Source organism: Lissotriton vulgaris, chromosome 3_1, assembly GCF_964263255.1.
Source record: "Lissotriton vulgaris chromosome 3_1, aLisVul1.2, whole genome shotgun sequence".
NCBI lineage: Eukaryota > Metazoa > Chordata > Amphibia > Caudata > Salamandridae > Lissotriton > Lissotriton vulgaris.
The window spans coordinates 1,746,252,514-1,746,279,495 of NC_141689.1; the positions used below are offsets into that span (position 1 = coordinate 1,746,252,514).

General features: G+C 46.9%; 1 protein-coding gene across 2 annotated transcripts in view; it reads right to left on the reverse strand.

Moving 5' to 3' along the window:
• ABHD18 (abhydrolase domain containing 18) overlaps nt 1-26,982 on the reverse strand; it is a 215,809-nt gene that overhangs the window by 111,891 nt on the left and 76,936 nt on the right. For both annotated transcript variants that reach the window (XM_086962179.1, XM_086962180.1), the window contains exon 6: nt 1,004-1,090. In XM_086962179.1, coding sequence (XP_086818305.1) covers nt 1,004-1,090 — 87 coding nt within the window. The remainder of the gene's footprint in view (nt 1-1,003; nt 1,091-26,982) is intronic.

Consider the following 26,982-nt stretch of genomic DNA (forward strand, 5'->3'; position numbering starts at 1 on the left):
GCCTTTTTGTTAGAGTGTTGCACAAATAAAACACCATGCCTTATTCTGAGAACAGTCTTTTGCTGTGCCGAATTTTATAAGAGTGAAATCCCTTTCCTGGTGGTGTTTTTATTGCTTCGCCGTGTTTGTGCCTCTGTGTGGGAGGGCGGTATTTTCTATTATTTGGGAGGGTGAAGCAATACAGTTACACAGAATGAAACCCCGCGAGTTTTGCCCACCCCTACTGGAAAATACTGTGAATGAGGCAGGATAGTTCTGGGAAAAGCTTTTCCTCCCATATACAGCAGTGATTCTAAAATTAGGCAGTTCATTTGTTAATCATTTCTTAAAATAAAGACCAATATCCCTCCTCTCATGAATTTAGAAAATAATGTGTGACAGACTTATCAAAAAATGGTGTAAAGACCTGAGACCACCTATCCAAATTGTACTTATACGCATGTATATTACTCGATAGTACATCGCAAGCACTAGGACTTTTTTTTAAACTTTATTTAAAGATTTTACATAAAACATAACCTGTGTGAGCTCAGTGGCCAGCATTGGAATCATGACTTCATAGAGTACAGTAGCAACAATGCAAGATGAGGGCCCACCTGTGTCACCACCCTCTGAGAACCCCAGCCAGGTGTTAAAGAAATTTAAAACATTTTACTCCCCTCCCGAGTCAGCGGCAATAGGGGACTAAATTGGTTAATGAGCTGCTCAATCTTCACCTCTCCAATATTTTTCGTAGGTTCTTATTGGGATTCTTGCCCCCCGTAGTGTTTCTAGCCATTCTTAACTCATTGCAAAATATTAAATCAGCTCAATGGTATACTCAAACTTTGTTAAACCACAATCTCATTATATTTAATATCATTCTCATTGTGCCTTTCTTTCAGTCTCCCCTCCATCACTGTATGGTGCTTGCTTCCCGTAATTTGTGTAGCTCTCCGTTTCAACAAGCAGAGTAGCAATTTCCTTTGTCATTGATTTCATTAGAACCCAAGACAAAAAGGATATAATAGGGATTTTCAAGTAACAGGGATGCCATACCAGCTTCTTTGATCATAGGGCGGGCCATTAAGGTACGTCGCCTCCAAAAGTACTGAAAAGGAATAATAGAAGAATACAGTCAAAATAGAGTTCAATCTTGACAACTGCAATTTTGTAATTTGATAAAATTGCTTTGGTTTTTTGCAGCTATAACTTTTACAGAGACAAGATTTCAAAATGTTAAAGAGCACCCAAACTCAAACCCAGAATCATACAATTTGTGATTGCGAATATTCTAATCAATCTACAGGTTGGTGGTAGACTCTTGTTTGCTTAAGAATCGCCAGCATGCTATGTCCAGAATGTCTTTCAGGATTGCATTTTGTACACATTTGTTAGAAATATTTACATCTGCAGGCCTCCTCCCTCATAAAAGAGCGCATCAATGGCCCAGACAGACCATAAAATATTTCCCATGTCACCATGGTACGGGAATATCAGATACAATGAGATATGCACAGTGACTGGCGACTATATGGCACTAAAGTAGGATTCGCAGCTGAGGACGTCATTAGCTATCCTACAAACATTTGAGCATATGTATTAAGCCCTTTTCCGGTTCGCAAACGGGCCGATTCTCAGAATCGGCCAGTTTGCGAACGGGAATGGGCCTTTTGGGATGTATCATTCCAAAAGGCCATCGCAAAATAGGGAATTACAAAATTTGCGATTCCTTATTTTGCGAAAGCATTTATTTTGTACACATTTGTTAGAAATATTTACATCTGCAGGCCTCCTCCCTCATAAAAGAGCGCATCAATGGCCCAGACAGACCATAAAATATTTCCCATGTCACCATGGTACGGGAATATCAGATACAATGAGATATGCACAGTGACTGGCGACTATATGGCACTAAAGTAGGATTCGCAGCTGAGGACGTCATTAGCTATCCTACAAACATTTGAGCATATGTATTAAGCCCTTTTCCGGTTCGCAAACGGGCCGATTCTCAGAATCGGCCAGTTTGCGAACGGGAATGGGCCTTTTGGGATGTATCATTCCAAAAGGCCATCGCAAAATAGGGAATTACAAAATTTGCGATTCCTTATTTTGCGAAAGCATTTAAGGAATCGCAATTTGCGATTCCTTAAATGCGATTTAACAAGCACCCAAGTTGTGCGATTACTCCTTAAGAAATCGCAAATTACCACCAACTTCAAGAGAATCTATATGATCCGTCATGGTAGTCCTCTCTCACGCCTTCTATTCTAATTGGCCACTGGGCATCATGAAGTAAACTCTGATAACTACTAGGACATAAAAAAGGGGAATAAAATGCACATGAATGTGGATGGCACCTGTAGGAAACTGGGTTTTGTTGCACTACCCCCCTACTTTTCACCAGGTATCTGGTGCAACTTTGAATGACCAGGTCCCCAGCACCAGTGTTCTTTCCCAAAACTGTACGATTGCTCCACAACTGGCAAACCTTTAGGACCACTTGTAAGACCCTAGTAAGTGGTACACCAGGTAACTAGGGCATTGGGCCTCCAGAGGTCCCCCAAGGACTGCAGCACGAATTGTGCCACCCTAAGGGACCCCTTACCAAACACACAAACTACCACTGTAGCCTGTGTGGCTTGGTGCAGGGAAAACGGAAGTCAAAAGGGCACACTTCCCTGTGTGCCATGCCAGCCAAGCACTGTGTGTGTATACGTAAGTCACTCCTACGGCAGGCCTCCCAGTCTAAAGGCAGGGTGCACTATACCCATGTATGTGCATATCTGCCTGAGTGGATGTGTCCCAGTGATATCTAAATTCACCCTTAGATATTACAAGTTCGCAGCTAAGTCCTCATGATTACATAGGCTGGACATGCATGAATTAGAGTTCCCCAGCTACATGAAGGCTTCACTGTACACCAATGGTGTTTGATACCAAACACACCGTCTTAATAAACCCACACTGATGCCAGTGCTGGTTCTATTGATAATGCAATTAGAGACCACCTTACAGGTGCCCCCTGAAAACCTACCAACTACTAGTGTGATGACTGTCAGGTCTCGACCAGCCAGCCACCATAGACAGGTTTCTGGCCTCCTGAGGTGAGAGCTTTCACTCTGAGGTCAAGAACAAAGCCATTAATGGGTGGAGGTATTCACATCTCCTCCAAGAAGAATGGACATTCCAAGGGCAGGAAGTTTTAAAGGCCCTGTGCCTTGGTTATGCATTCAAGGCGTCTCCAGATAGTGCAGGTGCCCACCCTCCTGTCTTGACCCCACTTTTTGGCAGCAAGACAACCGGAAACATTTGTTAGATTAGGAGGTGTGCTCATTGTCAACCAGCACCACCCCTAGGGTGGGTAAGCTGAGGTAGACACCCACTTTTCAGATTCCTTCATGTTGTTTTGGAAGGAATTAGCCTTCAAGGGTCAGGGTTATGCCTACTTCCCACAGAAAGTGGTCATATAGAGGGTGTAGATACCTTAAGGTAGGTAGCCAATTGGTTACTACCTGTCACTCCCGATAAACGGCCCTAAATTGAGTATTTAGGTTGCAGCCTTGAACCCAAGAACTCAGATTTGACTAATCAACAGAAGAAGGACCAAGAAGAGTCACTGCCTGGCATGAACTCCAGCCCTCTATCGACAATAGTGACAAAGTGGGACGTCCTGAGAGCAGGAGAACTGCCAAAGCCTTGGGTAGCCTGCCAGCACTTCAACACCGAAAGTCTCCCTTGGAGTAGGGAAGTTACTCCCCTGCAGTCCGCAGACACAAACAAGCAGAGTCCAGTCCACTGACTTACAGCTTCCCGGCTTGACAGACGCCAGAAGGTACTTGTGCACTAGACGGTTAGATAGGTCTACCCGTACCAAAAAGGCAAATCAGTTTGTTTTGTGATAGATGGGCATCTGCGTTTTTGGTCCTAGGCTCGACAGCCATCTAGGGAAACCTACCAAAGACAGACCTTTCTGAAAACTAGACATCAGGGAGGTGTGGCTTGCATGGATCCCCAAGAGTTTTCTTACCCAGGATCCCCTGAAAACATCACCTTTAGGTAAAAATTCACATTTTCCTCCCATTTCTGTGTGGGAAAAATGTGAGATAACCGCGCCTGCACAAATTTCCCACCCAGAGTTCCACTCAGTCTCCCGATAAAATGCTACCTCACTTGTGTGGTTGCCCTAAGCAGAGTCAGCCTAATAACCAATTTTAAAAACTGCCCCTTTGAACCTGCTTTGGTTACCCCCTCAGTTTTTCATTTTATATGTTACACCGCCAGCCAAGCGCCATCCATGTACACCGCCAGCCAAGAGCCATTCATGCACACCAATAACACACCGCCAGCCAAGCGACAGCCCACGCACACCACCAGCCAAGCGACAGTCCACGCACACCACCAGCCAAGCGACAGTCCACGCACACCGCCAGCCAAGCGACAGTCCACGCACACCACCAGCCAAGCGACAGTCCACGCACACCACCAGCCAAGCGACAGTCCACGCACACCGCCAGCCAAGCTACAGTCCATGCACACCACCAGCCACGTGCCAGTCCACACACACCGTGAGCCAGGTGCCAGTCCACACACACCGCCAGCCAGGTACCAGTCCACACATACCGCCAGCCAAGCGCAAGTCCACACACACCGCCAGCCAAGAGTCATCCATGCACATCACCAGCCCAGCGTCTTCCACGCACACCACCAGCACACTGCCAGCCAAGCGCCATACATGCACAACGCCAGCCAAGCGCCATACATGCACCATCCACGCACACCGCCAGTCAAGCAACAGTCCACCCACACCGACAGCGAAGTGATAATCCTCGCACATTGCTAGACAAGCGACAGTCCACGCACACCGCCAGCCAAGCGACAGTCCACACACACCACCAGCCAAGCGACAGTCCACGCACACCACCAGCCAAGCGACAGTCCACACACCGCCAGCCAAGCGACAGTCCACGCACACCACCAGCCAAGCGACAGTCCACGCACACCACCAGCCAAGCGACAGTCCACGCACACCACCAGCCAAGCGACATTCCACGGACACCACCAGCCAAGCGACAGTCCACGCACACCACCAGCCAGGCGACAGTCCACGCACACCACCAGCAAAGCGACAGTCCACGCACACCACCAGCAAAGCGACAGTCCACGCACACCACCAGCAAAGCAGCAGTCCACGCACACCACCAGCAAAGCGGCAATCCACGCACACCACCAGCCAAGCGACAGTCCACGCACACCACCAGCAAAGAGACAGTCCACGCACACCACCAGCAAAGCGACAGCCTGCGCACACCGCCAGCAAAGCGACAGTCCACGCACACTGGCAGCAAAATGCCAGTACACACACAGCCAGACAAATGCCAGTACATGCAAACCGTCAGCCAAACTCCAGTTCACACACACACACACACACACACACACACACATACACAGAAACTTTCCCTAATTACTAGTGGTTTTCTGCCCCGAAATCGCGGATCTGCCCCCAAGTGCGCAAAAAACGGCAAAAATGTGCGACCAAGTAACTAAACAAGCATTTGCAATGCAATAGGTCTCACAGTTGTTAGAGTTTCAGCCATTGGCATTGTAAATGGCACTGCCTTTTATTTATGTGTTGGTTTTTAAAACGTAAATAAAAGGCATTGTCAATTAAAATGCCAATAGGTTAAACTCTCGCAAATGCGAGACCTATTGCATTGCAAATGCTTTTTTATCTTGAAAGAGCAACACAGTACTCCTAATTACAGCAAAGGCCCCACAGAACTAACTTGATGTATTAGAACGAATATGTGTATGTGTCTGAGGAGCAGTGAACCCCCCACTTAAGCAGCTAAAGTGTTGAGGACAGGCCCTCGCCCCCAGTACCAGGAGATTTGGGTACCACTAAACATTAGCTAGTTGTTTATGGGCGTTTTCTGCCTGCCGCTCTGCAGACAAAAAGCTCATGAATAACACTGTTAGGGGATGCCATGACAGAGAGGCGTGGGAGGTGGGCTAGCATGTACAGGGAAGGAAACATACATTCCATTTTTTTTTAAATTACAAGATAACAATGGTAAAACACAGAGGGGGTGAACAAATATAAAGAAGTAAGTGAGGGAGATAGATAAAAAAGTAAGGGTGAGGCAAAAGAAGGATAGGTAAGAGCAAAAATGAAAAAAACTGGAGGGTGAAAGGAAGAAAAGAATGAGGAAATGAGGAAGAAAATGTAAAAGATAGCATAGAAGGGTAAATGGAATGATATATATATATATATATATATATATATATTTATTTATTTTTTCTTTTCTTTTGAGGAAGCCTTTACGGCGAAATGCGTTTGTCATCTTGGGGGCAGGGGGGTCTGCCAATAATTTATCTTCTGTACTGAAGCTCGTAGTGCCGTCTACTTTTTCCGAAGAGGAAGTGAGTGTTTGTAAGGAGGTTGGATTGGTGGATGGAAAGGTGATTGGGTGGCCAGATTAATGGATGACTAGATGGAAAGGTGAAAGGGCAGATGGCTAAATGGATTGACGTGGTGATAGGGTGAAGGGAGGTCTCTCAAGGAGGCTTAGGTTTGGTTGCTTCACGTGCACTGTGTATTAAGAGGCATAGTTCAAGTGGGGTATATTTTAATTTTGTAGCTACTTCCCTTTGTACGTGCTATCTAATTAACACCAGGATAGCCACTAGGAAACAGCTGAGAACTGCATGAAAAACGCACAGTTCTTTAAGGAGTTGGCAAACAAATGTTGGCAAATGATGACGACGGGCACCAAATGTTTAAATAATAAAAAAACACACAACTCAGACTCATAGAAAAATGGAGCATGAAGCGCTTGTGCCTACAAGGAACTTGATTAAAAATCTAACATTGGCTAGATTTGAAGGAGCAATAGAGACCAGGTTAACAGTTTAATCAGTACCAGCTATTATTACTGATAAACAAGACACAGCCTAATAATTCAACCCATGCCCGAAGGATGTTCATGTGTCTCGTTTTCAGCAATAAAGGTGGCCAACAAGGCTGGACTGGAAAACAAAAGCAGACCTTGCAAAATAAAGAAAAAAAAAAAAGAAAAAAAAAATCAAACCAGCTTTGCTGTTCAGGAGGCTGAGGGTGAAATGGGGCCATGAAGCATCCATGTGTCATGGCGGCCCATCCACCCTAAAAGCAGCCCCCAAACGTGCAGCTTGCTGTGGACATTGGCCAGTCCAGCTCTGGCCAACAAAAACGGGAATCCTATTAAGTGAGATGTCAACATTACCCTCATAAGTGCGACAGCGCCTCTAATTTAGCGCTTATGGAATTTACGTAGCATTCTGGTGGAGTAAAGAGTACAGAACTTGTGCCCATGTGATATTTGGCGTCTCAATGAATGATGAAGTACTCCAGTCTCCATGCCCTTCCAAAGACTGAGTGTAAAAAAAAAAAATGCACAAGGTACATGGCGCGTGGGGGGATGCTTTGCAGCTACTGTGCTTGTCATTTGTCTGAAATCATCTGTTCTTAATTGCACAAGAGTCTCACACCCTGGTAGATTGCGAAGCGATGGGGCAAATCTAAGCATGCCTTTCAGATTACTGAGTCATGAGTGTCAGATCTGAGCAGTCACAGAGAATTAGTGGGGATGAGCACACATCTGGGCATGTGCGGAAGACTAGTGCTGAGTGACTGCTACAGTATGGGAAGTGACATGTGTGAAAAGTGTACATCTAGTACCTAACACCACAATATGGTTAAAGAATAGTCACAGAGAAGTTAATGCCCAGTTGTGCAGTCCCTCGGCAGTGTTGTTTTTTTACTCTTCAAAAAAATGCATATATGCTTAGAAAATGAATGGTTACCTGGCCAGCTAGACAGATCTTCAACTGGTTCTGGAGACATTTAGGTGTTGTGCTGTTTTGAGTGTCCCCGGATACCCCATTAAAATAAGAGCAGCCGAACTCCCATGGAAATGGAAAACATGCACGGAATGTTGCAAATACAGCAACTCCTGCGAATTTTTAGGTCTCGCCTATTCCATTCCGCAATAATGTCGTCAAACCAAGACTTGAACCCAAGGCTCCCCAAAAGCGGATTTCCAACAGTTCACGTGAATCAGGTGACCACAAGCATGCGCATTTCCCCACATGAAAGGCATCAGCCTCCCTCCCACAGGCTTCCCCAGCGTGCGCTCGGCCGGCCTCTGCCAGTTCTCCTCCCCTAATTATTCACTTCACTTTTCACGGCCGCAGGCCGTGACTCGCATTTCTACTCCCCCATGGTCTCACATCAAAGGCATCAGCCTCCCACAGGCTTCCCTCCCACAGGCTTATAGGTTTACTCACTTCCCCTCTTCCACTCATAGCCCGAACCCGACCCAAAGGCATTGGAGCGCTTTATAGAGCAACATTTACATCACACAAGGACACGTTCATAGCCCGAACCCGACCGAAAGGCATTGGAGCGCTTTATAGAGCAACAGTTACATCACACAAGGACACGTTCATTTTTGTAGGCACGGGGAGAGCAAGTGACTTGCGCAGAATCACAGGACGTTCAATGGAGTTTCCAAATGCAGCTTCCAAATTCCAAAGCCGGAAGCTCAGGCCCGTGCGCCATATCCTCTCCCGGTCGGCACCTTAGAGGCTGGCGGGACATGGGCGTGGCTAAAGAGCAGCAGCCAAACACGCAGCGTTTATACAGAGTTCTTCATTGCCGGAAATGTACTGCAAACATGGAAACCGCACAGGGCTGTGTTACAATCTCAAGTGGGGGCTTCCCCGAATTCCACGCAGAGATCTCACTCCACTCCATTGTTATGTTTTATGTTGTTAGTGTACTCATTGTGTGTTCTGTCATGGGCATTTTGTTTTGTTCAGCTACTTTTTGGTGTATTACTATTTTGAATTGCTCATGCACGAGCACATCCCCAAGCCTTCTGCCTGCCTCCTGCCTTGTTGTCTAAGCCTTGCATGACTTTAAAGGCTTCCCCAGCGTGCACTCGGCCGGCCTCTGGCATTTCTCCTCCCCTAATTATTCACTTCACTTTTCACGGCCGCCAGGCCGTGACTCACTCGCATTTCTCCTCCCACCAGCCCATCGCAGCCTGCCCAGCCTGTGCCGTCTCTCCCTACCCCTTAACCCTTCACCCTGCCCCCACCACCTCTCGATATTGCTGCTTGTTCTGGTGCTGTGCTTCAAAACTGTATCGAACGATGGAATCCTACCATTTGTCATTTTTTTCCAGGCTTCCCTCCCACAGGCTTCCCTCCCCACCCCCCGTCTGCACTCCCCAACCAGGCTGCCATTACTTGCGTGCTATTACTTTAATATAATACAAGTTGTCCGTGTGCCTCCCACAGGCTTCCCTCCTCGCCCCCCGCCTGCACTCCCCAACCAGGCTGCCATTACTTGCGTGCTATTATTTTAATATAATACAAGTTGTCCGTGTGCCCCACTTTCTCACCCAGCATGTCCGTGTGTCCCACCTCCTCACCACCCGTGTGAAAGACATCAGCCTCCCTCCCACAGGCTTCCCCAGCGTGTGCTCGGCCGGCCTCTGCCAGTTCTCCTCCCCTATTTATTCACTTCACTTTTCACGGCCGCAGGCCGTGACTCGCATTTCTACTCCCCCCCCCAGCCCATGTAGACACCTCCTGCCTTGAAGGCACACATCAAAGGCATCAGCCTCCCACAGGCTTCCCTCCCCGCCCCCCGCCTGCACTCCCCAACCAGGCTGCCATTACTTGCGTGCTATTATTTTAAGTTGTTCGTGTGCCCCACTTTCTCACCCAGCATGTCCGTGTGTCCCACCTCCTCACCAAGCATGTCCGTGTGCCCACCTCCTCAAACAGCCTGTCCATTTGCCCTCACTTCTAACCCAGCCTGTCCGTGTGCTATAGCTCCTCATCCAACCTCAGTGCCCCTTAGTTTCCTTGACGTCTTACATAAGACTTTAGCTAAGGCAAGCCTGTCCGTGTGCCCCACATTTAAATGTCCACATGTCACTCCTCACCAAGCCTGTCTGTGTGCCTCACTTTCTCATCCAGCATGTCCCTGTGTCCCACCTCCTCACCCAGTTTCCCCGTGTGTCCACCTTCTCAACCAGCCTGTCCATTTGCCCTCACTTCAAATCCAGCCTTTCTGTGTGCTATAGCTCCTCATCCAACCTCAGTGCCAGCTCCACCTCAGGCTGTCCGTGTACTCCAGCTCCACCCCAGCCTGTCCGTCTACTCTTGCTCCACCTCAGCCTGTCCGTGTACTCCAGCTCCCCCCTAGCCTGTCCGTGTACTCCAGCTCAACCCCAGCCTGTCTGTATACTCCTGCTCCACCTTAGCCTGTCCGTGTACTCCAGCTCCACCCTAGCCTGTCCTTGTACTCCAGCTCAACCCCAGCCTGTCCGTATACTCCTGCTACACCACCCAGCTCCACCTTAGCCTGTCCATGTACTCCAGCACCACCCCAGCCTGTCCGTGTACTCCAGCTCCACCCCAGCCTGTCTGTGTACTCCTGCTCCACCTTAGCCTGTCCGGGTACTCCTGCTCCACTTCAGCCTGTCCGTCTACTCCAGCTCCAACTCAGCCTGTCCGTGTACTCAAGCTCCACCACAGCCTGTCCGTGTACTCCAGCTACACCTTAGCCTGTCCGTGTACTCCAGCTACACCTTAGCCTGTCCGTGTACTCCTGCTCCACTTCAGCCTGTCCGTCTACTCCAGCTCCACCTCAGCCTGTCCGTGTACTCCAGCTCCACCACAGCCTGTCCGTGTGCTCCAGCTCCACCCCAGCCTGTCGTATACCCCAGATCCACCCCAGCCTGTCCGTCTGTTCCACCACAGCCTGTCTGTCTACTCCAGCTCCACCCCAGACTGTTTGTGTGCTATAGCTCCTCATCCAACCTCAGTGCCCTTTCTTTTTCCTGACGTCTTAGCTATGACTTTAGCTAAACCAAGCCTGTCCGTGTGACCCACATTTAAATGTACACGTGTTACTCCTCACCAAGCCTGTCCGTGTGCCTCACTTTCTCACCCTTTTTAGTGTAAAGGAGTTAGGCCCTTGGGCTGTGGGAAAGGCTGGACCTTATATATACGTTTTTCACACAAAATGCCACCCCACTTTTTTTGTTAGCTCTTAGTTATAAGCAACACATCAACCTTAGTTAGATATGTTAGGTATATTTATTTTTACCTTTTCTTTCAAATCTTTTTTTGAAAAAATCTTAGATTACATGTCAAAGAGAGAACACAACAAATATAACATATATGTACATCAACTTAAACACAACATTTACCAAGAAAAGAAAACATCATTACATCAAAATACATTCACTATACACAACAAAGCATCTATATCTATTTCAGACTGTTCCAAAAGGCAAGTCACAATTTTCTAGCCTCATTAACCATCAGTGATTTGGAATCTCAGGAACAGTAGTAGACAAAGTCACAGTTAAAAAGGAGATATCACGACACATTAATTCTACGAGTCAGCGATTATTGGTATTGTTAAGTTTTTATCTCCTTTCTTGCCGACGCATTTCGAACTCCATACAGCAGTTATGGGTTCTCCTCAGGGCCTTGTCACTTCTATCTGCATGTGTGTAAGGGAAAAAAGAACACTGTTTCAGTGTCGATTCCCAGAGCCTCATTTTATTATTCCGCTTCTAATCTCCTACATTTAAAGTTCATGTTACCTTAATTGTAGCCGTGGTTATCCTATGTCTGGTTCTGGGTCTTTTGAGCTGCAGTTTAAAGGACATTAAAAAATCCCATTTAGAGCCAAACTCAATACTCGCCCTACGGTCACTTCTTGCAAAAACACTGCAGGACGTACCTTAGACTGTCTTTTAGGTCCGTGTATGGGCGTCTCCCTATGGCACGGTGATGCTTTTTTGACCTGGGGGAGGGCAAGGAGGGGGTTACTACTAGTGGGCTCATGTCATATCTCAGCCATGTTAGGTAGATGGTTGTAACATTCCTACCTCGTTTGGTGCACCGCGGGCTTCGGGAGCGACTCACTCCATGATCAACTTTTTGCACACGGTCCTCCGGACTCTGGTTGAGTGTACCGCGTGATTACTCTCTTATTGTTCTCCGGTATCATACACTGTTTAAAAGATAGACCGGAGTGCGTATTAGTTCCCCATTACATGGACCAGTCCTACGTGCACAACTCAAACCCTCTTACGGCTCACCTTGCTCTGTACAGCTTGCTTCCACTAATGCTTCGTTCACTGTGGAGGGCGGCGGCCAGGTTGCCTAGTTACTTATGACGGTCTCATGACCGTGGGATTTCTGGGATTTGTAGTTTATTAGTTAAGAGAGTACGCGGATACCTGTGGATTAGCCCTACACGTTTCGGCAACATCGCTGTTCTACTTGGCCTCCCCAATGCTGTACCCTTCAGTCAAGGGGGACTATCAAACCCCCGTGGAGCCCCACACAATTCTTCCACTACAGTCTAGACACCTCAGAGAGAGTGTTTAATCCGTTTTGCGTACTATTAAAGTTCAGAATCAGGTATGCCTCTTTTCTAAGGAGTGTGTCTTCAATGTCAATCGGACCTTTGTTACCTGTTGGCACGATTGTGCACAGTACAGTCCATTTAAAGTCCATTTCACTGTGGTTAGAATCCAAGAAATGTTGGACCATTGGAGCGCTCACGACCCTCTTTTTAATTCTTGACCTACGCTGGGTGATCCGGCTGTTGACCTGTTGTGTCGTTTTACCTATGTACATCTTCTGGCAGGCACAGATGATGGCATAGACCACGTTTCGTGTCTTGCAATTCGAGAAACTGGTGTTTTTGCATTTTACTCCCCTGTGTTCAAACTCAGACCCTTCAATTGTGGAATCACACGATATGCAATTTCCACACTTGCGGTGCCCTTCAATTGGCTTCATGCCTCATATTGAGAGTAGATCACTTTTTGGCTTGGGAGTTAGTACATCCCCTCTAATTACACTTTGGCCGATGCTCTTAATTTTCTTATAGGCGAACAACGGTCGCGGAAATGAGCATTCAAGTTCCTCTAACAGGTGCCAGTTTTTCAAGACCATTTGTCTTACTCTGTGTGTGTCTGGTCCAAAAGTTGTCACACATACTAACCTGTCCATATCTTGTTTCACCTTTCTCTCAAGTAAGCACTCCCGAGGGGTGTGGTGTGCCCTCTTCTTAGAATTACTTAGCAGTTTTTTGGGGTACCCTCGATTCTTCATATCTTCGCAAAACCTGGTTGCGTGTTTCTCGTATTCAGTTACCTCCGAGCAATTCCTTCGAATCCGAAGCAATTGCCCGTAAGGCAAGTTATCCCTCAGGCTTCTGGGGTGTGCACTTCGATGGTGAAGGATCGTATTTTTATCTGTCTTTTTTCGAAAAAGGGAAGACTTCAACTCCCCATCCATGCACTTTATTTCAAGGTCTAGAAATGTCATCTTCTCATTACTGGACTCCAATGAGAACTTGATGTCACGGTGCCTACTATTGATCCACAAATGGAAGTCCACCAACTCCGTGTGGCTCCCCTGCCACAGGAGCCACACGTCGTCGATGTATCTCAACCATTGTTTAATGTGTTTGTTGAAGGGATTGTTGGAGTAGATGAATCTGTTCTCATACTCCGCCATGTAGAGTATGGCCATCTCCGGCGCATACGGACAGCCCATGGCCGTACCTTTGATCTGCATATAAAATCGGTCTTTAAACCTGAAGTAGTTCTTTTTTAGCGTTATTTCAGCTAATTGCAGGATAAACGAGGTGGGGACCTGATGGGGCCTATCCCTCTTCTCGAGGTATAGTTCCAGCACTTCTAGTGCCTCATCTTGAGGAATTTGGGTGTACAAGGACGTAACGTCCATTGTCACCATCAATTCCGTCATTGGGTCAAATTGCATTCCCTTAATTTTTAGTAGGAAGTCGGTGGTGTCCTTCAAATATGATTTTACACCACCGACAAAGGGCTTCAGAAAGAAGTCAATATATTTCGAAAGTGACTCCAATTAAGACTCGCACCCGGAGACGATTGGTCGTCCTGGGGGCTCCTCCGGGTTCTTGTGGATTTTAGGTAAAAAGTATAAAATGGGCGTTCTTGGAAATTTCTTTATCAAGAACTCACTTTCTTTCTGCCCAACAAATCCATCCTCCACACCACTCTTTATTATTTCACAGATTTGTCCCTGAATGGCCCGGACTGGGTCCTCAGGGAGTTCTCTGTACCACTCGACATTATTAACCTGTGTTGCCCCTTCCTTGAGGTATTTGTCCTTAGACCAGATAACCACTGCTCCGCCTTTATCCGCGGGTTTAATGACGACCGACGGGTCATCTTTCAAACTTTTGATTGCTGTACGTTGGCCTTTAGTGATGTTTGGTTTGACATATTTTTTGCTCTTCTCTAATTTATTAATTGATGATAGCATGATCTGTTCAAACGCCACAACCTGCTTGGGGATATTTTGGTAAGGAATGAAGGTAGATTTATTCCTCAGACCTGTTACTTCCGCGTCAAGAACAGGCGGTTTGTTTGCAAAAAAGGCTCGTAGGCGAATTTTTCTGCAGAAGGCGATGGTTTCTAGTTTCAGTCTCGTAAAGTCAGTTCGCTGGCTGGGAACAAATTTCAAACCTAGGTTGAGGACAGATTCCTCATCCCTGGTCAGTACTTTTGTGGAAAGGTTCACTATTGTCGATGGTGTGGGTGCTAGGATTTGTAAAAGTTTCTGCGAGTGCGCATTTCCCACTGTGGTTTGAACCGGGTTTTGGGCTGTTGGCCTTTCTCTAAAAAAGGCCCCTTCTTGTTTGGATTATTCCCTCTTTCCTCTGGTCCTGATGAGTTTGAGGAGGAGGATGTGTCAGAGAAGGTTTTAAATCGGTTTCTCGATCGTCGCTGAAAGTTGTATAGGGCTCCACGTGACTCTGTCTGAGTGTAATAATCCTCCTTGAGGAATGGGTAGGCCCTTTCTAGTGTGAAAGCTTTTGAGTCCCTCTCGTATTGTGCAGATTTAGAATTGATGGTAATGTCTCTAAAAGTTTGGATGTCTTTTTCAATTTTTTCAAGCAGTGTCTTTGCGTCAGTAACCGCCGGGCTTTCCTGAAGACTCTTTGTGAGAACCTCAATTTCTTCTAGTTCCTTTACACAGAGTCTCTGGGCTGTTTCAATGGTATGGACCATTAGGTCTCGGCTACATTTGGTGTTTATACAACTAAAACCTTTTTTGTATTCGCTATCCTCCGTAAATATGACAGGGACGTTTTTAACCTGAAGACCCCATGAGATGGTCCCACCCCTGAGGTGTTTCAGGAGAAAATGTCCGTGGAGCTCTGTCCGGATATGTTTTTTCTTAAGTCTAATAAGTTTATCCGACTCGTTCTGTTGTTGTGCAACTTACAATGCCCGTATTCTACTCTCGCTTTACACTAAAAAGTTGAGGGCGGGTGCATACTCGCAAGAGTAGAATACGGGCATTGTAAGTTGAGCCCTAACTACTTATAATAAAAATCGCGGGGGGACCCTGAGGTCCTCCCGAGCTAATGGCAGAGAAAGACACTTTGTCCTTCTCGGAAGCACACATTCAGAACCTATGTGCCTCATCCGCTTTTGATAACATCACTCTGAGCACCTCTGCACAACAACAGAACGAGTCGGATAAACTTATTAGACTTAAGAAAAAACATATCCGGACAGAGCTCCACGGACATTTTCTCCTGAAACACCTCAGGGGTGGGACCATCCCATGGGGTCTTCAGGTTAAAAACGTCCCTGTCATATTTACGGAGGATAGCGAATACAAAAAAGGTTTTAGTTGTATAAACACCAAATGTAGCCGGGACCTAATGGTCCATACCATTGAAACAGCCCAGAGACTCTGTGTAAAGGAATTAGAAGAAATTGAGGTTCCCACAAAGAGTCTTCAGGAAAGCCCGGCGGTTACTGACGCAAAGACACTGCTTGAAAAAATTGAAAAAGACATCCAAACTTTTAGAGACATTACCATCAATTCTAAATCTGCACAATACGAGAGGGACTCAAAAGCTTTCACACTAGAAAGGGCCTACCCATTCCTCAAGGAGGATTATTACTCTCAGACAGAGTCACATGGAGCCCTATACAACTTTCAGGGACGATCGAGAAACCGATTTAAAACCTTCTCTGACACATCCTCCTCCTCAAACTCATCAGGACCAGAGGAAAGAGGGAATAATCCAAACAAGAAGGGGCCTTTTTTAGAGAAAGGCCAACAGCCCAAAACCCGGTTCAAACCACAGTGGGAAATGCGCACTCGCAGAAACTTTTACAAATCCTAGCACCCACACCATCGACAATAGTGAACCTTTCCACGAAAGTACTGACCAGGGATGAGGAATCTGTCCTCAACCTAGGTTTGAAATTTGTTCCCAGCCAGCGAACTGACTTTACGAGACTGAAACTAGAAACCATCGCCTTCTGCAGAAAAATTCGCCTACGAGCCTTTTTTGCAAACAAACCGCCTGTTCTTGACGCGGAAGTAACAGGTCTGAGGAATAAATCTACCTTCATTCCTTACCAAAATATCCCCAAGCAGGTTGTGGCGTTTGAACAGATCATGCTATCATCAATTAATAAATTAGAGAAGAGCAAAAAATATGTCAAACCAAACATCACTAAAGGCCAACGTACAGCAATCAAAAGTTTGAAAGATGACCCGTCGGTCGTCATTAAACCCGCGGATAAAGGCGGAGCAGTGGTTATCTGGTCTAAGGACAAATACCTCAAGGAAGGGGCAACACAGGTTAATAATGTCGAGTGGTACAGAGAACTCCCTGAGGACCCAGTCCGGGCCATTCAGGGACAAATCTGTGAAATAATAAAGAGTGGTGTGGAGGATGGATTTGTTGGGCAGAAAGAAAGTGAGTTCTTGATAAAGAAATTTCCAAGAACGCCCATTTTATACTTTTTACCTAAAATCCACAAGAACCCGGAGGAGCCCCCAGGACGACCAATCGTCTCCGGGTGTGAGTCTTGTTTGGAGTCACTTTCGAAATATATTGACTTCTTTCTGAAGCCCTTTGTCGGTGGTGTAAAATCATATTTGAAGGACACCACCGACTTCCTACTAAAAATTGAGGGAATGCAATTTGACCCAATGACGGAATTGATGGTGACAATGGACGTTACGTCCTTGTACACCCAAATTCCTCAAGATGAGGCACTAGAAGTGCTGGAACTATACCTCGAGAAGAGGGATAGGCCCCATCAGGTCCCCACCTCGTTTATCCTGCAATTAGCTGAAATAACGCTAAAAAAGAACTACTTCAGGTTTAATGACCGATTTTATATGCAGATTAAAGGTACGGCCATGGGCTGTCCGTATGCGCCGGAGATGGCCATACTCTACATGGCGGAGTGTGAGAACAGATTCATCTACTCCAACAATCCCTTCAACAAACACATTAAACAATGGTTGAGATACATCGACGACGTGTGGCTCCTCTGGCAGGGGAGTCACACGGAGTTGGTGGACTTCCATTTGTGGATCAATAGTAGGCACCGTGACATCAAGTTCTCATTGGAGTCCAGTAATGAGAAGATGACATTTCTAGACCTTGAAATAAAGTGCATGGATGGGGAGTTGAAGTCTTCCCTTTTTCGAAAAAAGACGGATAAAAATACGATCCTTCACCATCGAAGTGCACACCCCAGAAGCCTGAGGGATAACTTGCCTTACGGGCAATTGCTTCGGATTCGAAGGAATTGTTCGGAGGTAACTGAATACGAGAAACACGCAACCAGGTTTTGCGAAGAGATGAAGAATCGAGGGTACCCCAAAAAACTGCTAAGTAATTCTAAGAAGAGGGCACACCACACCCCTCGGGAGTGCTTACTTGAGAGAAAGGTGAAACCAGATATGGACAGGTTAGTATGTGTGACAACTTTTGGACCAGACACACACAGAGTAAGACAAATGGTCTTGAAAAACTGGCACCTGTTAGAGGAACTTGAATGCTCATTTCCGCGACCGTTGTTCGCCTATAAGAAAAATAAGAGCATCGGCCAAAGTGTAATTAGAGCGGATGTACTAACTCCCAAGCCAAAAAGTGATCTACTCTCAATATGGGGCATGAAGCCAATTGAAGGGCACCGCAAGTGTGGAAATTGCATATCGTGTGATTCCACAATTGAAGGGTCTGAGTTTGAACACAGGGGAGTAAAATGCAAAAACACCAGTTTCTCGAATTGCAAGACACGAAACGTGGTCTATGCCATCATCTGTGCCTGCCAGAAGATGTACATAGGTAAAACGACACAACAGGTCAACAGCCGGATCACCCAGCATAGGTCAAGAATTAAAAAGAGGGTCGTGAGCGCTCCAATGGTCCAACATTTCTTGGATTCTAACCACAGTGAAATGGACTTTAAATGGACTGTACTGTGCACAATCGTGCCAACAGGTAACAAAGGTCCGATTGACATTGAAGACACACTCCTTAGAAAAGAGGCATACCCGATTCTGAAATTTAATAGTACGCAAAACGGATTAAACACTCTCTCTGAGGTGTCTAGACTGTAGTGGAAGAATTGTGTGGGGCTCCAAGGGGGTTTGATAGTCCCCCTTGACTGAAGGGTACAGCATTGGGGAGGCCAAGTAGAACAGCGATGTTGCCGAAACGTGTAGGGCTAATCCACAGGTATCTGCGTACTCTCTTAACTAATAAACTACAAATCCCAGAAATCCCACGGTCATGAGACCGTCATAAGTAACTAGGCAACCTGGCCGCCGCCCTCCACAGTGAACGAAGCATTAGTGGAAGCAAGCTGTACAGAGCAAGGTGAGCCGTAAGAGGGTTTGAGTTGTGCACGTAGGACTGGTCCATGTAATGGGGAACTAATACGCACTCCGGTCTATCTTTTAAACAGTGTATGATACCGGAGAGCAATAAGCGAGTAATCACGCGGGACACTCAACCAGAGTCCGGAGGACCGTGTGCAAAAAGTTGATCATGGAGTGAGTCGCTCCCGAAGCCCGCGGTGCACCAAACGAGGTAGGAATGTTACAACCATCTACCTAACATGGCTGAGATATGACATGAGCCCACTAGTAGTAACCCCCTCCTTGCCCTCCCCCAGGTCAAAAAAGCATCACCGTGCCATAGGGAGACGCCCATACACGGACCTAAAAGACAGTCTAAGGTACGTCCTGCAGTGTTTTTGCAAGAAGTGACCGTAGGGCGAGTATTGAGTTTGGCTCTAAATGGGATTTTTTAATGTCCTTTAGACTGCAGCTCAAAAGACCCAGAACCAGACATAGGATAACCACGGCTACAATTAAGGTAACATGAACTTTAAATGTAGGAGATTAGAAGCGGAATAATAAAATGAGGCTCTGGGAATCGACACTGAAACAGTGTTCTTTTTTCCCTTACACACATGCAGATAGAAGTGACAAGGCCCTGAGGAGAACCCATAACTGCTGTATGGAGTTCAAAACGCGTCGGCAAGAAAGGAGATAAAAACTTAATACCAATAATCACTGACTCGTAGAATTAATGTGTCGTGATATCTCCTTTTTAACTGTGACTTTGTCTACTACTGTTCCTGAGATTCCAAATCACTGATGGTTAATGAGGCTAGAAAATTGTGACTTGCCTTTTGGAACAGTCTGAAATAGATATAGATGCTTTGTTGTGTATAGTGAATGTATTTTGATGTAATGATGTTTTCTTTTCTTGGTAAATGTTGTGTTTAAGTTGATGTACATATATGTTATATTTGTTGTGTTCTCTCTCTGACATGTAATCTAAGATTTTTTCAAAAAAAGATTTGAAAGAAAAGGTAAAAATAAATATACCTAACATATCTAACTAAGGTTGATGTGTTGCTTATAACTAAGAGCTAACAAAAAAAGTGGGGTGGCATTTTGTGTGAAAAACGTATCACTTTCTCACCCAGCATGTCCATGTGTACCACATCCTCATCCAACTTGCCCGTGTGACCACCTTCTCAACCAGCCTGTCCATTTGCCCTCGCTTCTAATCCCGCCTGTCTGTGTGCTGTCCGTGTACTCCAGCTACACCCCAGCCTGTATGTGTACTCCTGCTCCACCCCAGCACCACTCAGCACCACTCAGCGTAACCACAGCACCACTCAGCGCAACCACAGCACCACTCAGCGCAACCACAGCACCACTCAGCGCAACCACAGCACCACTCAGCGCAACCGCAGCACCACTCAGCGCAACCGCAGCACCACTCAGCGCAACCGCAGCATCACTCAGCGCAACCGCAGCATCACTCAGCGCATCCGCAGCATCACCCAGCGCATCCGCAGCATCACCCAGCGCATCCGCAGCATCACCCAGCGCATCCGCAGCATCACCCAGCGCAACCGCAGCATCACCCAGCGCAACCGCAGCATCACTCAGCGCAACCGCAGCATCACTCAACGCAACCGCAGCATCACTCAGCGCAACCGCAGCATCACTCAGCGCAACCGCAGCATCACTCAGCGCAACCGCAGCATCACTCAGCGCAACCGCAGCATCACTCAGCGCAACCGCAGCATCACTCAGCGCAACCGCAGCATCACTCAGCGCAACCGCAGCATCACTCAGCGCAACCGCAGCATCACTCAGCGCAACCGCAGCATCACTCAGCGCAACCGCAGCATCACTCAGCGCAACCACAGCATCACTCAGCGCAACCACAGCATCACTCAGCGCAACCACAGCATCACTCAGCGCAACCACAGCATCACTCAGCGCAACCACAGCATCACTCAGCGCAACCACAGCATCACTCAGCGCAACCACAGCATCACTGGTTCAAATATGTTCTCTCAATGTTTCAAACTTTATTACAAATGTCACAAAAAGATGGTAATATTTCACTTCTGTTCTTGGATTTTCGTCACAATAAAATACACTGAACATAATCTTCACAAAAGTTATTTACAAAAGTTTAAGCTATTGCCATTATAAATTACTATCACTTTTATTTAAGTATTAATTATTATCAAAAAATTAAAAGCCATTGTTATTTGTAATATCAATACATCTAAGTCACGTAAATACAACACATATTGCATTACAAATGCTATAGGTGTCACATTTGCGAAAGCTAAACCTTTTGGCATTGTAAATGACAAAGCTATTAATTTCGCTACTTTCAAAACCAAAACATAAATAAAATATTTGTCATTTACAATACCAATTGCTCAAACTTTCCTAATGCGAGACCTATTGCATTGCAAATGCTTGTTCCCGAAGGGCGTCTTTCTGTTCCCATGGTTACCAATGTTTACAGAACTGGGAACACATGGAAAAGTGAGTGAAACAACATCCCGAAATCCACCCTCGTCTCACACTTTGTAGGAGAAGGCAGTGGAATATTGATGCCCATTCAAACCTTGGCTGCTCCATGGAAAGAAGCGCTACTTCCTCTGGGAGATGAGAGTCTTTAATTACCTTGCTTGTCAAGTCCTCGCCTTCGCCTTGGCAGTAATCCGCCCTTATTTACTCCTGCCGACCGGTCTGCTAGACCGGTGGAGCTTTTCATAGCAGCATGTAGATTTCATTGTGAACTCCCTATTGCCCAAGCGGACACCCAAGGGTTGAAGAAAGTTAAAGAGCAGGCACTCACTGTCTCTAAAGCAGAGGTCTTCAACATGTTTTGTCCTGAGCCCCATAAACAAACTGTTTTTAAAGTCTGGCCCTCTTCAAAAGTTTATGGAAAGATTTCGGGAAGCGGGAGGGGCAGGGCCGATAGCAGGTGCTGGGAACACGGGGTTTTGTTATTCTGTAGGAGCACAAATGCGAATGCCTACAAAAAGACTTTTTTTATTGCATTTTGTTTGCTGTTTCGAGTTTGTTAAGTAAACTAAAAGAAAAAAAAGATAGTTTGGGTGAAGCGACATAACAGAGTGGAGTGGGAAGAAACACAAAGGTGGGTGGGGGACCAAGCAACTTGGAGAGCAAGCAACAAGAGGCCATTGTGGGGTTATTTTTCAACACGGAGGACGAGGTTGGAGAAGTGACACTGAAAACGCAGGAGGGAAGGAAGATGGAGGGCTCAGGTGGGTTGGGGAGCAAACGTATGAGTTTGCACAGCGTGGAACTACACATGAAGAAATACAATGAGGTAGTGGGGGGGATAAGCAAACGAGAGGGTTGGAGATTTAGTCAGGGAAGGCAATAGCAACACAAGAGCGGCAGAGGGGAAAGGGTACACGAGGGAGACTGGTAGAAAAGATGTACACTCGAGCTGATTGCAATGAAGCCAGACCAACTGACCTCGCTTTTCTGACCAAACGTTAATGTGAAATCGCACACTAGGCACATTTACTTATCCGTATCATGGACATTACAGCTGATTGCAATGAAGCCAGACCAACTGACATCGCTTTTCTGACCAAACGTTCATGTGAAATCGCACACTAGGCACATTTACTTATCCGTATCATGGACATTACAGCTGATTGCAATGAAGCCAGACCAACTGACCTCGCTTTTCTGAGCAAACGTTCATGTGAAATCGCACACTAGGCACATTTACTTATCCGTATCATGGACATTACAGCTGATTGCAATGAAGCCAGACCAACTGACCTCGCTTTTCTGAGCAAACGTTCATGTGAAATCGCACACTAGGCACATTTACTTATCCGTATCATGGACAATTCCATAGTAGACTACTACATATTTCACAAATGTTCTGCAATGTAAGTCATGAAATAGTTCGGGCCTCACCCTCCGTACATTTCCTGCACCCCAAACACAACATGCTGGTCGGGCTAACAAGGCGAAGCAGTTAGTTGCCCTTCTCACCTTAAAGTCGTTACCGCTCAGATCAACATCTCTGATGAAGGGGAGCACCCCGGTGGAAGCCATGTCTGCGTCCCGGCACCCAGGACTGACCGCCGCTGCTAGAATGGCATGTACAGCTCTCCTCCTATGATCCACAGCTGGCCGCCCTCGTTCACCTGCCCGCGCACATTTAAGCCGTAACCCAAGTTCGACTTTAGGATGCGGACTATGCGAGGGCCCCCGCCACCCATTCTCCCCATGAGCACGAGCGGGCCCTCCCCATTCCTCTGCGGACTCTCCACCTCCTCGTCCGCCATCTTCACTTCATTGGCGGCGGATTGCATCTTCACTTCGGTGGCAGCTTGTTTCAGGGGCAGACCGGAAACGAGGCTACCAGACCTACAACCGCCTGAAACGCCGCAAAGAAAGTCAAAGCGTGCCAAAGCGCGTGCCCGCAGAGCAAACGCATGCACATCTTGTCCTGAAAGGCCGCAGGGAGGGAAAGTGAAAGCAAGCCATGGGCATGATGGAGATAGGAAGGGAGCAAGCAACAGGAACGCAATAGCAAGTGAAAGCGTGGGGGAGCGCGAGAAGAGACGCGCGGGTTCACAGCCCATGTCTCCTAAAGCACGCGGTCACAGCCATTGTCTCCAATGTATTTAGAGGCATAAACACTTTGTATGTTAGGGGTGGGGGCTGCCCAGAATTGGCATGCCAATGTACCCTCGCCCCAATAGCCACAAGCAAAATATTCCCTGATGCCTAGTGGGTTTTCTCCCGCCAAAGGGGCCAGATCGGGGGCTACTGCCAGAGGAGGCAGAAAAACTTACCATTTGTGCCTAGCGGTTGGGGCCTTGGCATGCCCAATCTGGGCAGCACAACCCGTAAGCATTACAAAAAATAATTCCTGGTGCCTAGTAGGGTGATGGGGGTTATTAGCAACTTAACCTCCTGAGGCGGAAGCCGGGAGCGATACTCTGCACTTACTATTTTAAAACCTATTTTGAGAGTCACTTAATTAACTGTTTGCTTTTAAATCGCACTGTGAACTTTGTTGGAAGCGTGAGTGTGTTGATTGAAGAACCTTACCATCCTCCATCACAGCCTCTTGCCACGCAGCGGATCTTAACGCTGCCGAGGCAACTCAGCTAAACAATTCTTGCCGCCATTTCCCGCCGCACCCCAGGGCCACGCCCCTTTCTCGAGGCCACGCCCCCTTGACTACTAAAGACGCGATTTTACAGCGTCTTGCAGAAAACTTAACCTCCTGAGGCGGAAGCCGGGAGCGATACTCTGCACTTACTATTTTAAAACCTATTTTGAGAGTCACTTAATTAACTGTTTGCTTTTAAATCGCACTGTGAACTTTGTTGGAAGCGTGAGTGTGTTGATTGAAGAACCTTACCATCCTCCATCACAGCCTCTTGCCACGCAGCGGATCTTAACGCTTCCGAGGCAACTCAGCTAAACAATTCTAGCCGCCATTTCCCGCCGCACCCCAGGGCCACGCCCCTTTCTCGAGGCCACGCCCCTCCTGCCTCAACACCTACACAAACATAAATTATGTGTATCTTTCGGTCGCGCAGCGGACGAGCACAGCGGGCGCAACGTTTGCGCGCCGAAGGCGCTCCTAAGGAAAGCCCGTCTGCGCCCGTCCGCGCCAGCTCCGTGCCTAAGGCCAGCTATGCTGCCACTCCCCAACCCGCGCAGAGACTCACATGGACCAGGACACAGCTTCTGGATATTGGTAAGAAATCCTGCACCCCGTCCAACAGATGCAATTTCCCTCCCCCAACGCAATATAAATGTCACAATTGCCAATTCAATCTGTGCCCCCACTGGACTTGCCCTCAGGCCTGCACAACCAGACATCCCTCTCCCATCAAAAACCACTCTATGGGATTGGTGAATTGCCGTTCCTTACCCGGTCACGCCAGTGACATCTGGTTACTACTTTCTTCCACCTCCTGGGATGCTCTATTTCTAATGGAGACCTGGATTAAAGACTTCTCCAACCCCGATATATCTCTCGCCGTACCCCCCCCGACTACCACTTCACTGGCATATGCCGCGAAGGCTCCAAAACAGGTGGGGGAAATCGCAGTAATCCTAAAGAACCATCTGAACATTACGTCCAGGAAAATTCTGAATATTAAGCCCATAGAGGCACTTTACTTCTCGATCACAGACTCTACAACAGCCATTATCTCTGGGATTTTGGTATACAATCCCCCGAACACCCCCCCAAACAGCCATCTTTGACCTGCTGGCAATCACCGCTGATCTCTCTATCAAACACCCCCACTTTGTGGTACTGGGAGATTTCAACCTCCACGTTGATATAAGCAGCTGCAACCGTGCCAGCCACTTCCTACAATCAATGGAAAACCTAAACCGGACACAAAAAGTTAAGGGCCCCACTCATACAGCAGGTCATACCCTTGACCTCATCTTTTCTAACCACGAAAAATTGACAATCCTTCAAAGTCTGCCTCTGACATGGTCAGACTATTTCTTAATCCCATTTGTGATTCACTCAACCCAAATTGCCAATAAAGAGGCTGCCATCAGAACTCAAGGAAGGAAATGGCACAAAATATCATGTTCTACCTTAGAACAACACTACCATAACAACATAAACCCGTACCCTGACGACCTTAATGTGGTGGTTCACACATTTAACAATGATCTTACTGCGGCCATTGAGAAACTAGCCCCGCTACAAGCCCTCACCTCCCGCAGACAAAAACCGTCAGCTCCATGGTTTACTCAGGAACTTAGAGAACATAAAAGCAAATGTAAAAAAATGGAACGAATATGGCGACAGGCCTATGACTCAGAAGCCAAGGCGCTCTACAAATCAACTCTTAAAGAATTTCGGATACTTAAACATAACTCAATGAGAACCCATTTCGCAGAATCTATTACAAAGGCAAAAAACTCTTCCAAAGCCCTTTTTAACATCGTGAAAGATTTTACCAAGCCAAATGCCATGTCCACCTCTGTCCCCCCTTCCCAAGAACTGAGTGAAAACCTATCAGACTTCTTCGAGAAAAAAAATTTCTAACATTGCAGAAAATATTCTTCAGAACGCCACCACTATTACCGTGGAACCTAACATCTTCAGTAAGCATGCATTCTCCGCGTTGAATCCTCCCACGAAGGAACATGCCCTGAATCTGCTAGTGAAATGTAAATCTGGCTCTCCTTTAGATCCAACCCCGGCATCTATCATGAACGAAATTGCCCCTCTTATTATTGACCCCCTTCTTGAAATTTGGAACTCTTCCCTACGTTCAGGTATAGTCCCTTCCGCCTGGAAACACGCCATGCTTATACCAATTCAAAAAAAAGCTGGCATTGACCCTGCCTGCCTTAGCAACTACAGGCCAATTTCACTCCTACCCAAGCCCGCTAAGAGTCTTGAAAAAGTAGTCCAGGAGCAACTATCCCATTACCTCGAATCCAATCTCTTGTTTCATGATAGTCAATCTGGATTCAGACCTGACTTTAGTACAGAGTCAGCTCTTCTTGAGGTCTCGGAGTCAATTCGAGAATGCACGGACAGGGGAGAGGAGGCCATGCTGGTTCTCCTCGACCTATCGGCTGCATTCGACACCATCTCCCACTACACTCTCCTATGCCGCTTACAAGAGGTCGGAATAAGCGGAATTCCCCTCACCTGGATTAAATCCTTCCTTACCAACAGATTCCAACAGGTGATGCTGGCCTCCTTCCTCTCTGCCAAGAAACCTCTGATCTGGGGCGTGCCGCAAGGTTCTGCTCTCAGCCCACTCTTATTCAACGTCTACTTAAAACCCCTGGCCAAAGTAATTGAACTTTGTGGCGTCAAAGCAACCTTCTACGCCGACGAGACCCAATTGGTGTTCTCCTTCAATGACCACTCCGAAAAATCTTTCCACAAATTTCGCCAATGCATGATGAACATTGCCTCCTGGATGTCAGCTAACAACTTAAAACTGAATACGGACAAGACCGAGGTCCTATTCTTTAATCAGAAATCACCAATCCCCTCCACCCTTTGGTGGCCAACTGAATTGGACCCTCCCCCTGAACCTGTTCATACAGCCCGTAACCTTGGCGTCCAATTCGACACTGTTCTCTCCAATAAGACGCAAATTAATAAAGTTACTTCAGCGTGCTTTGGCAAATTACGCATGATAAAAAAAATTATTCCTTACTTACCATCCAACTCCCGAAAAACAGTTGTCCACTCTCTCTCATCACATC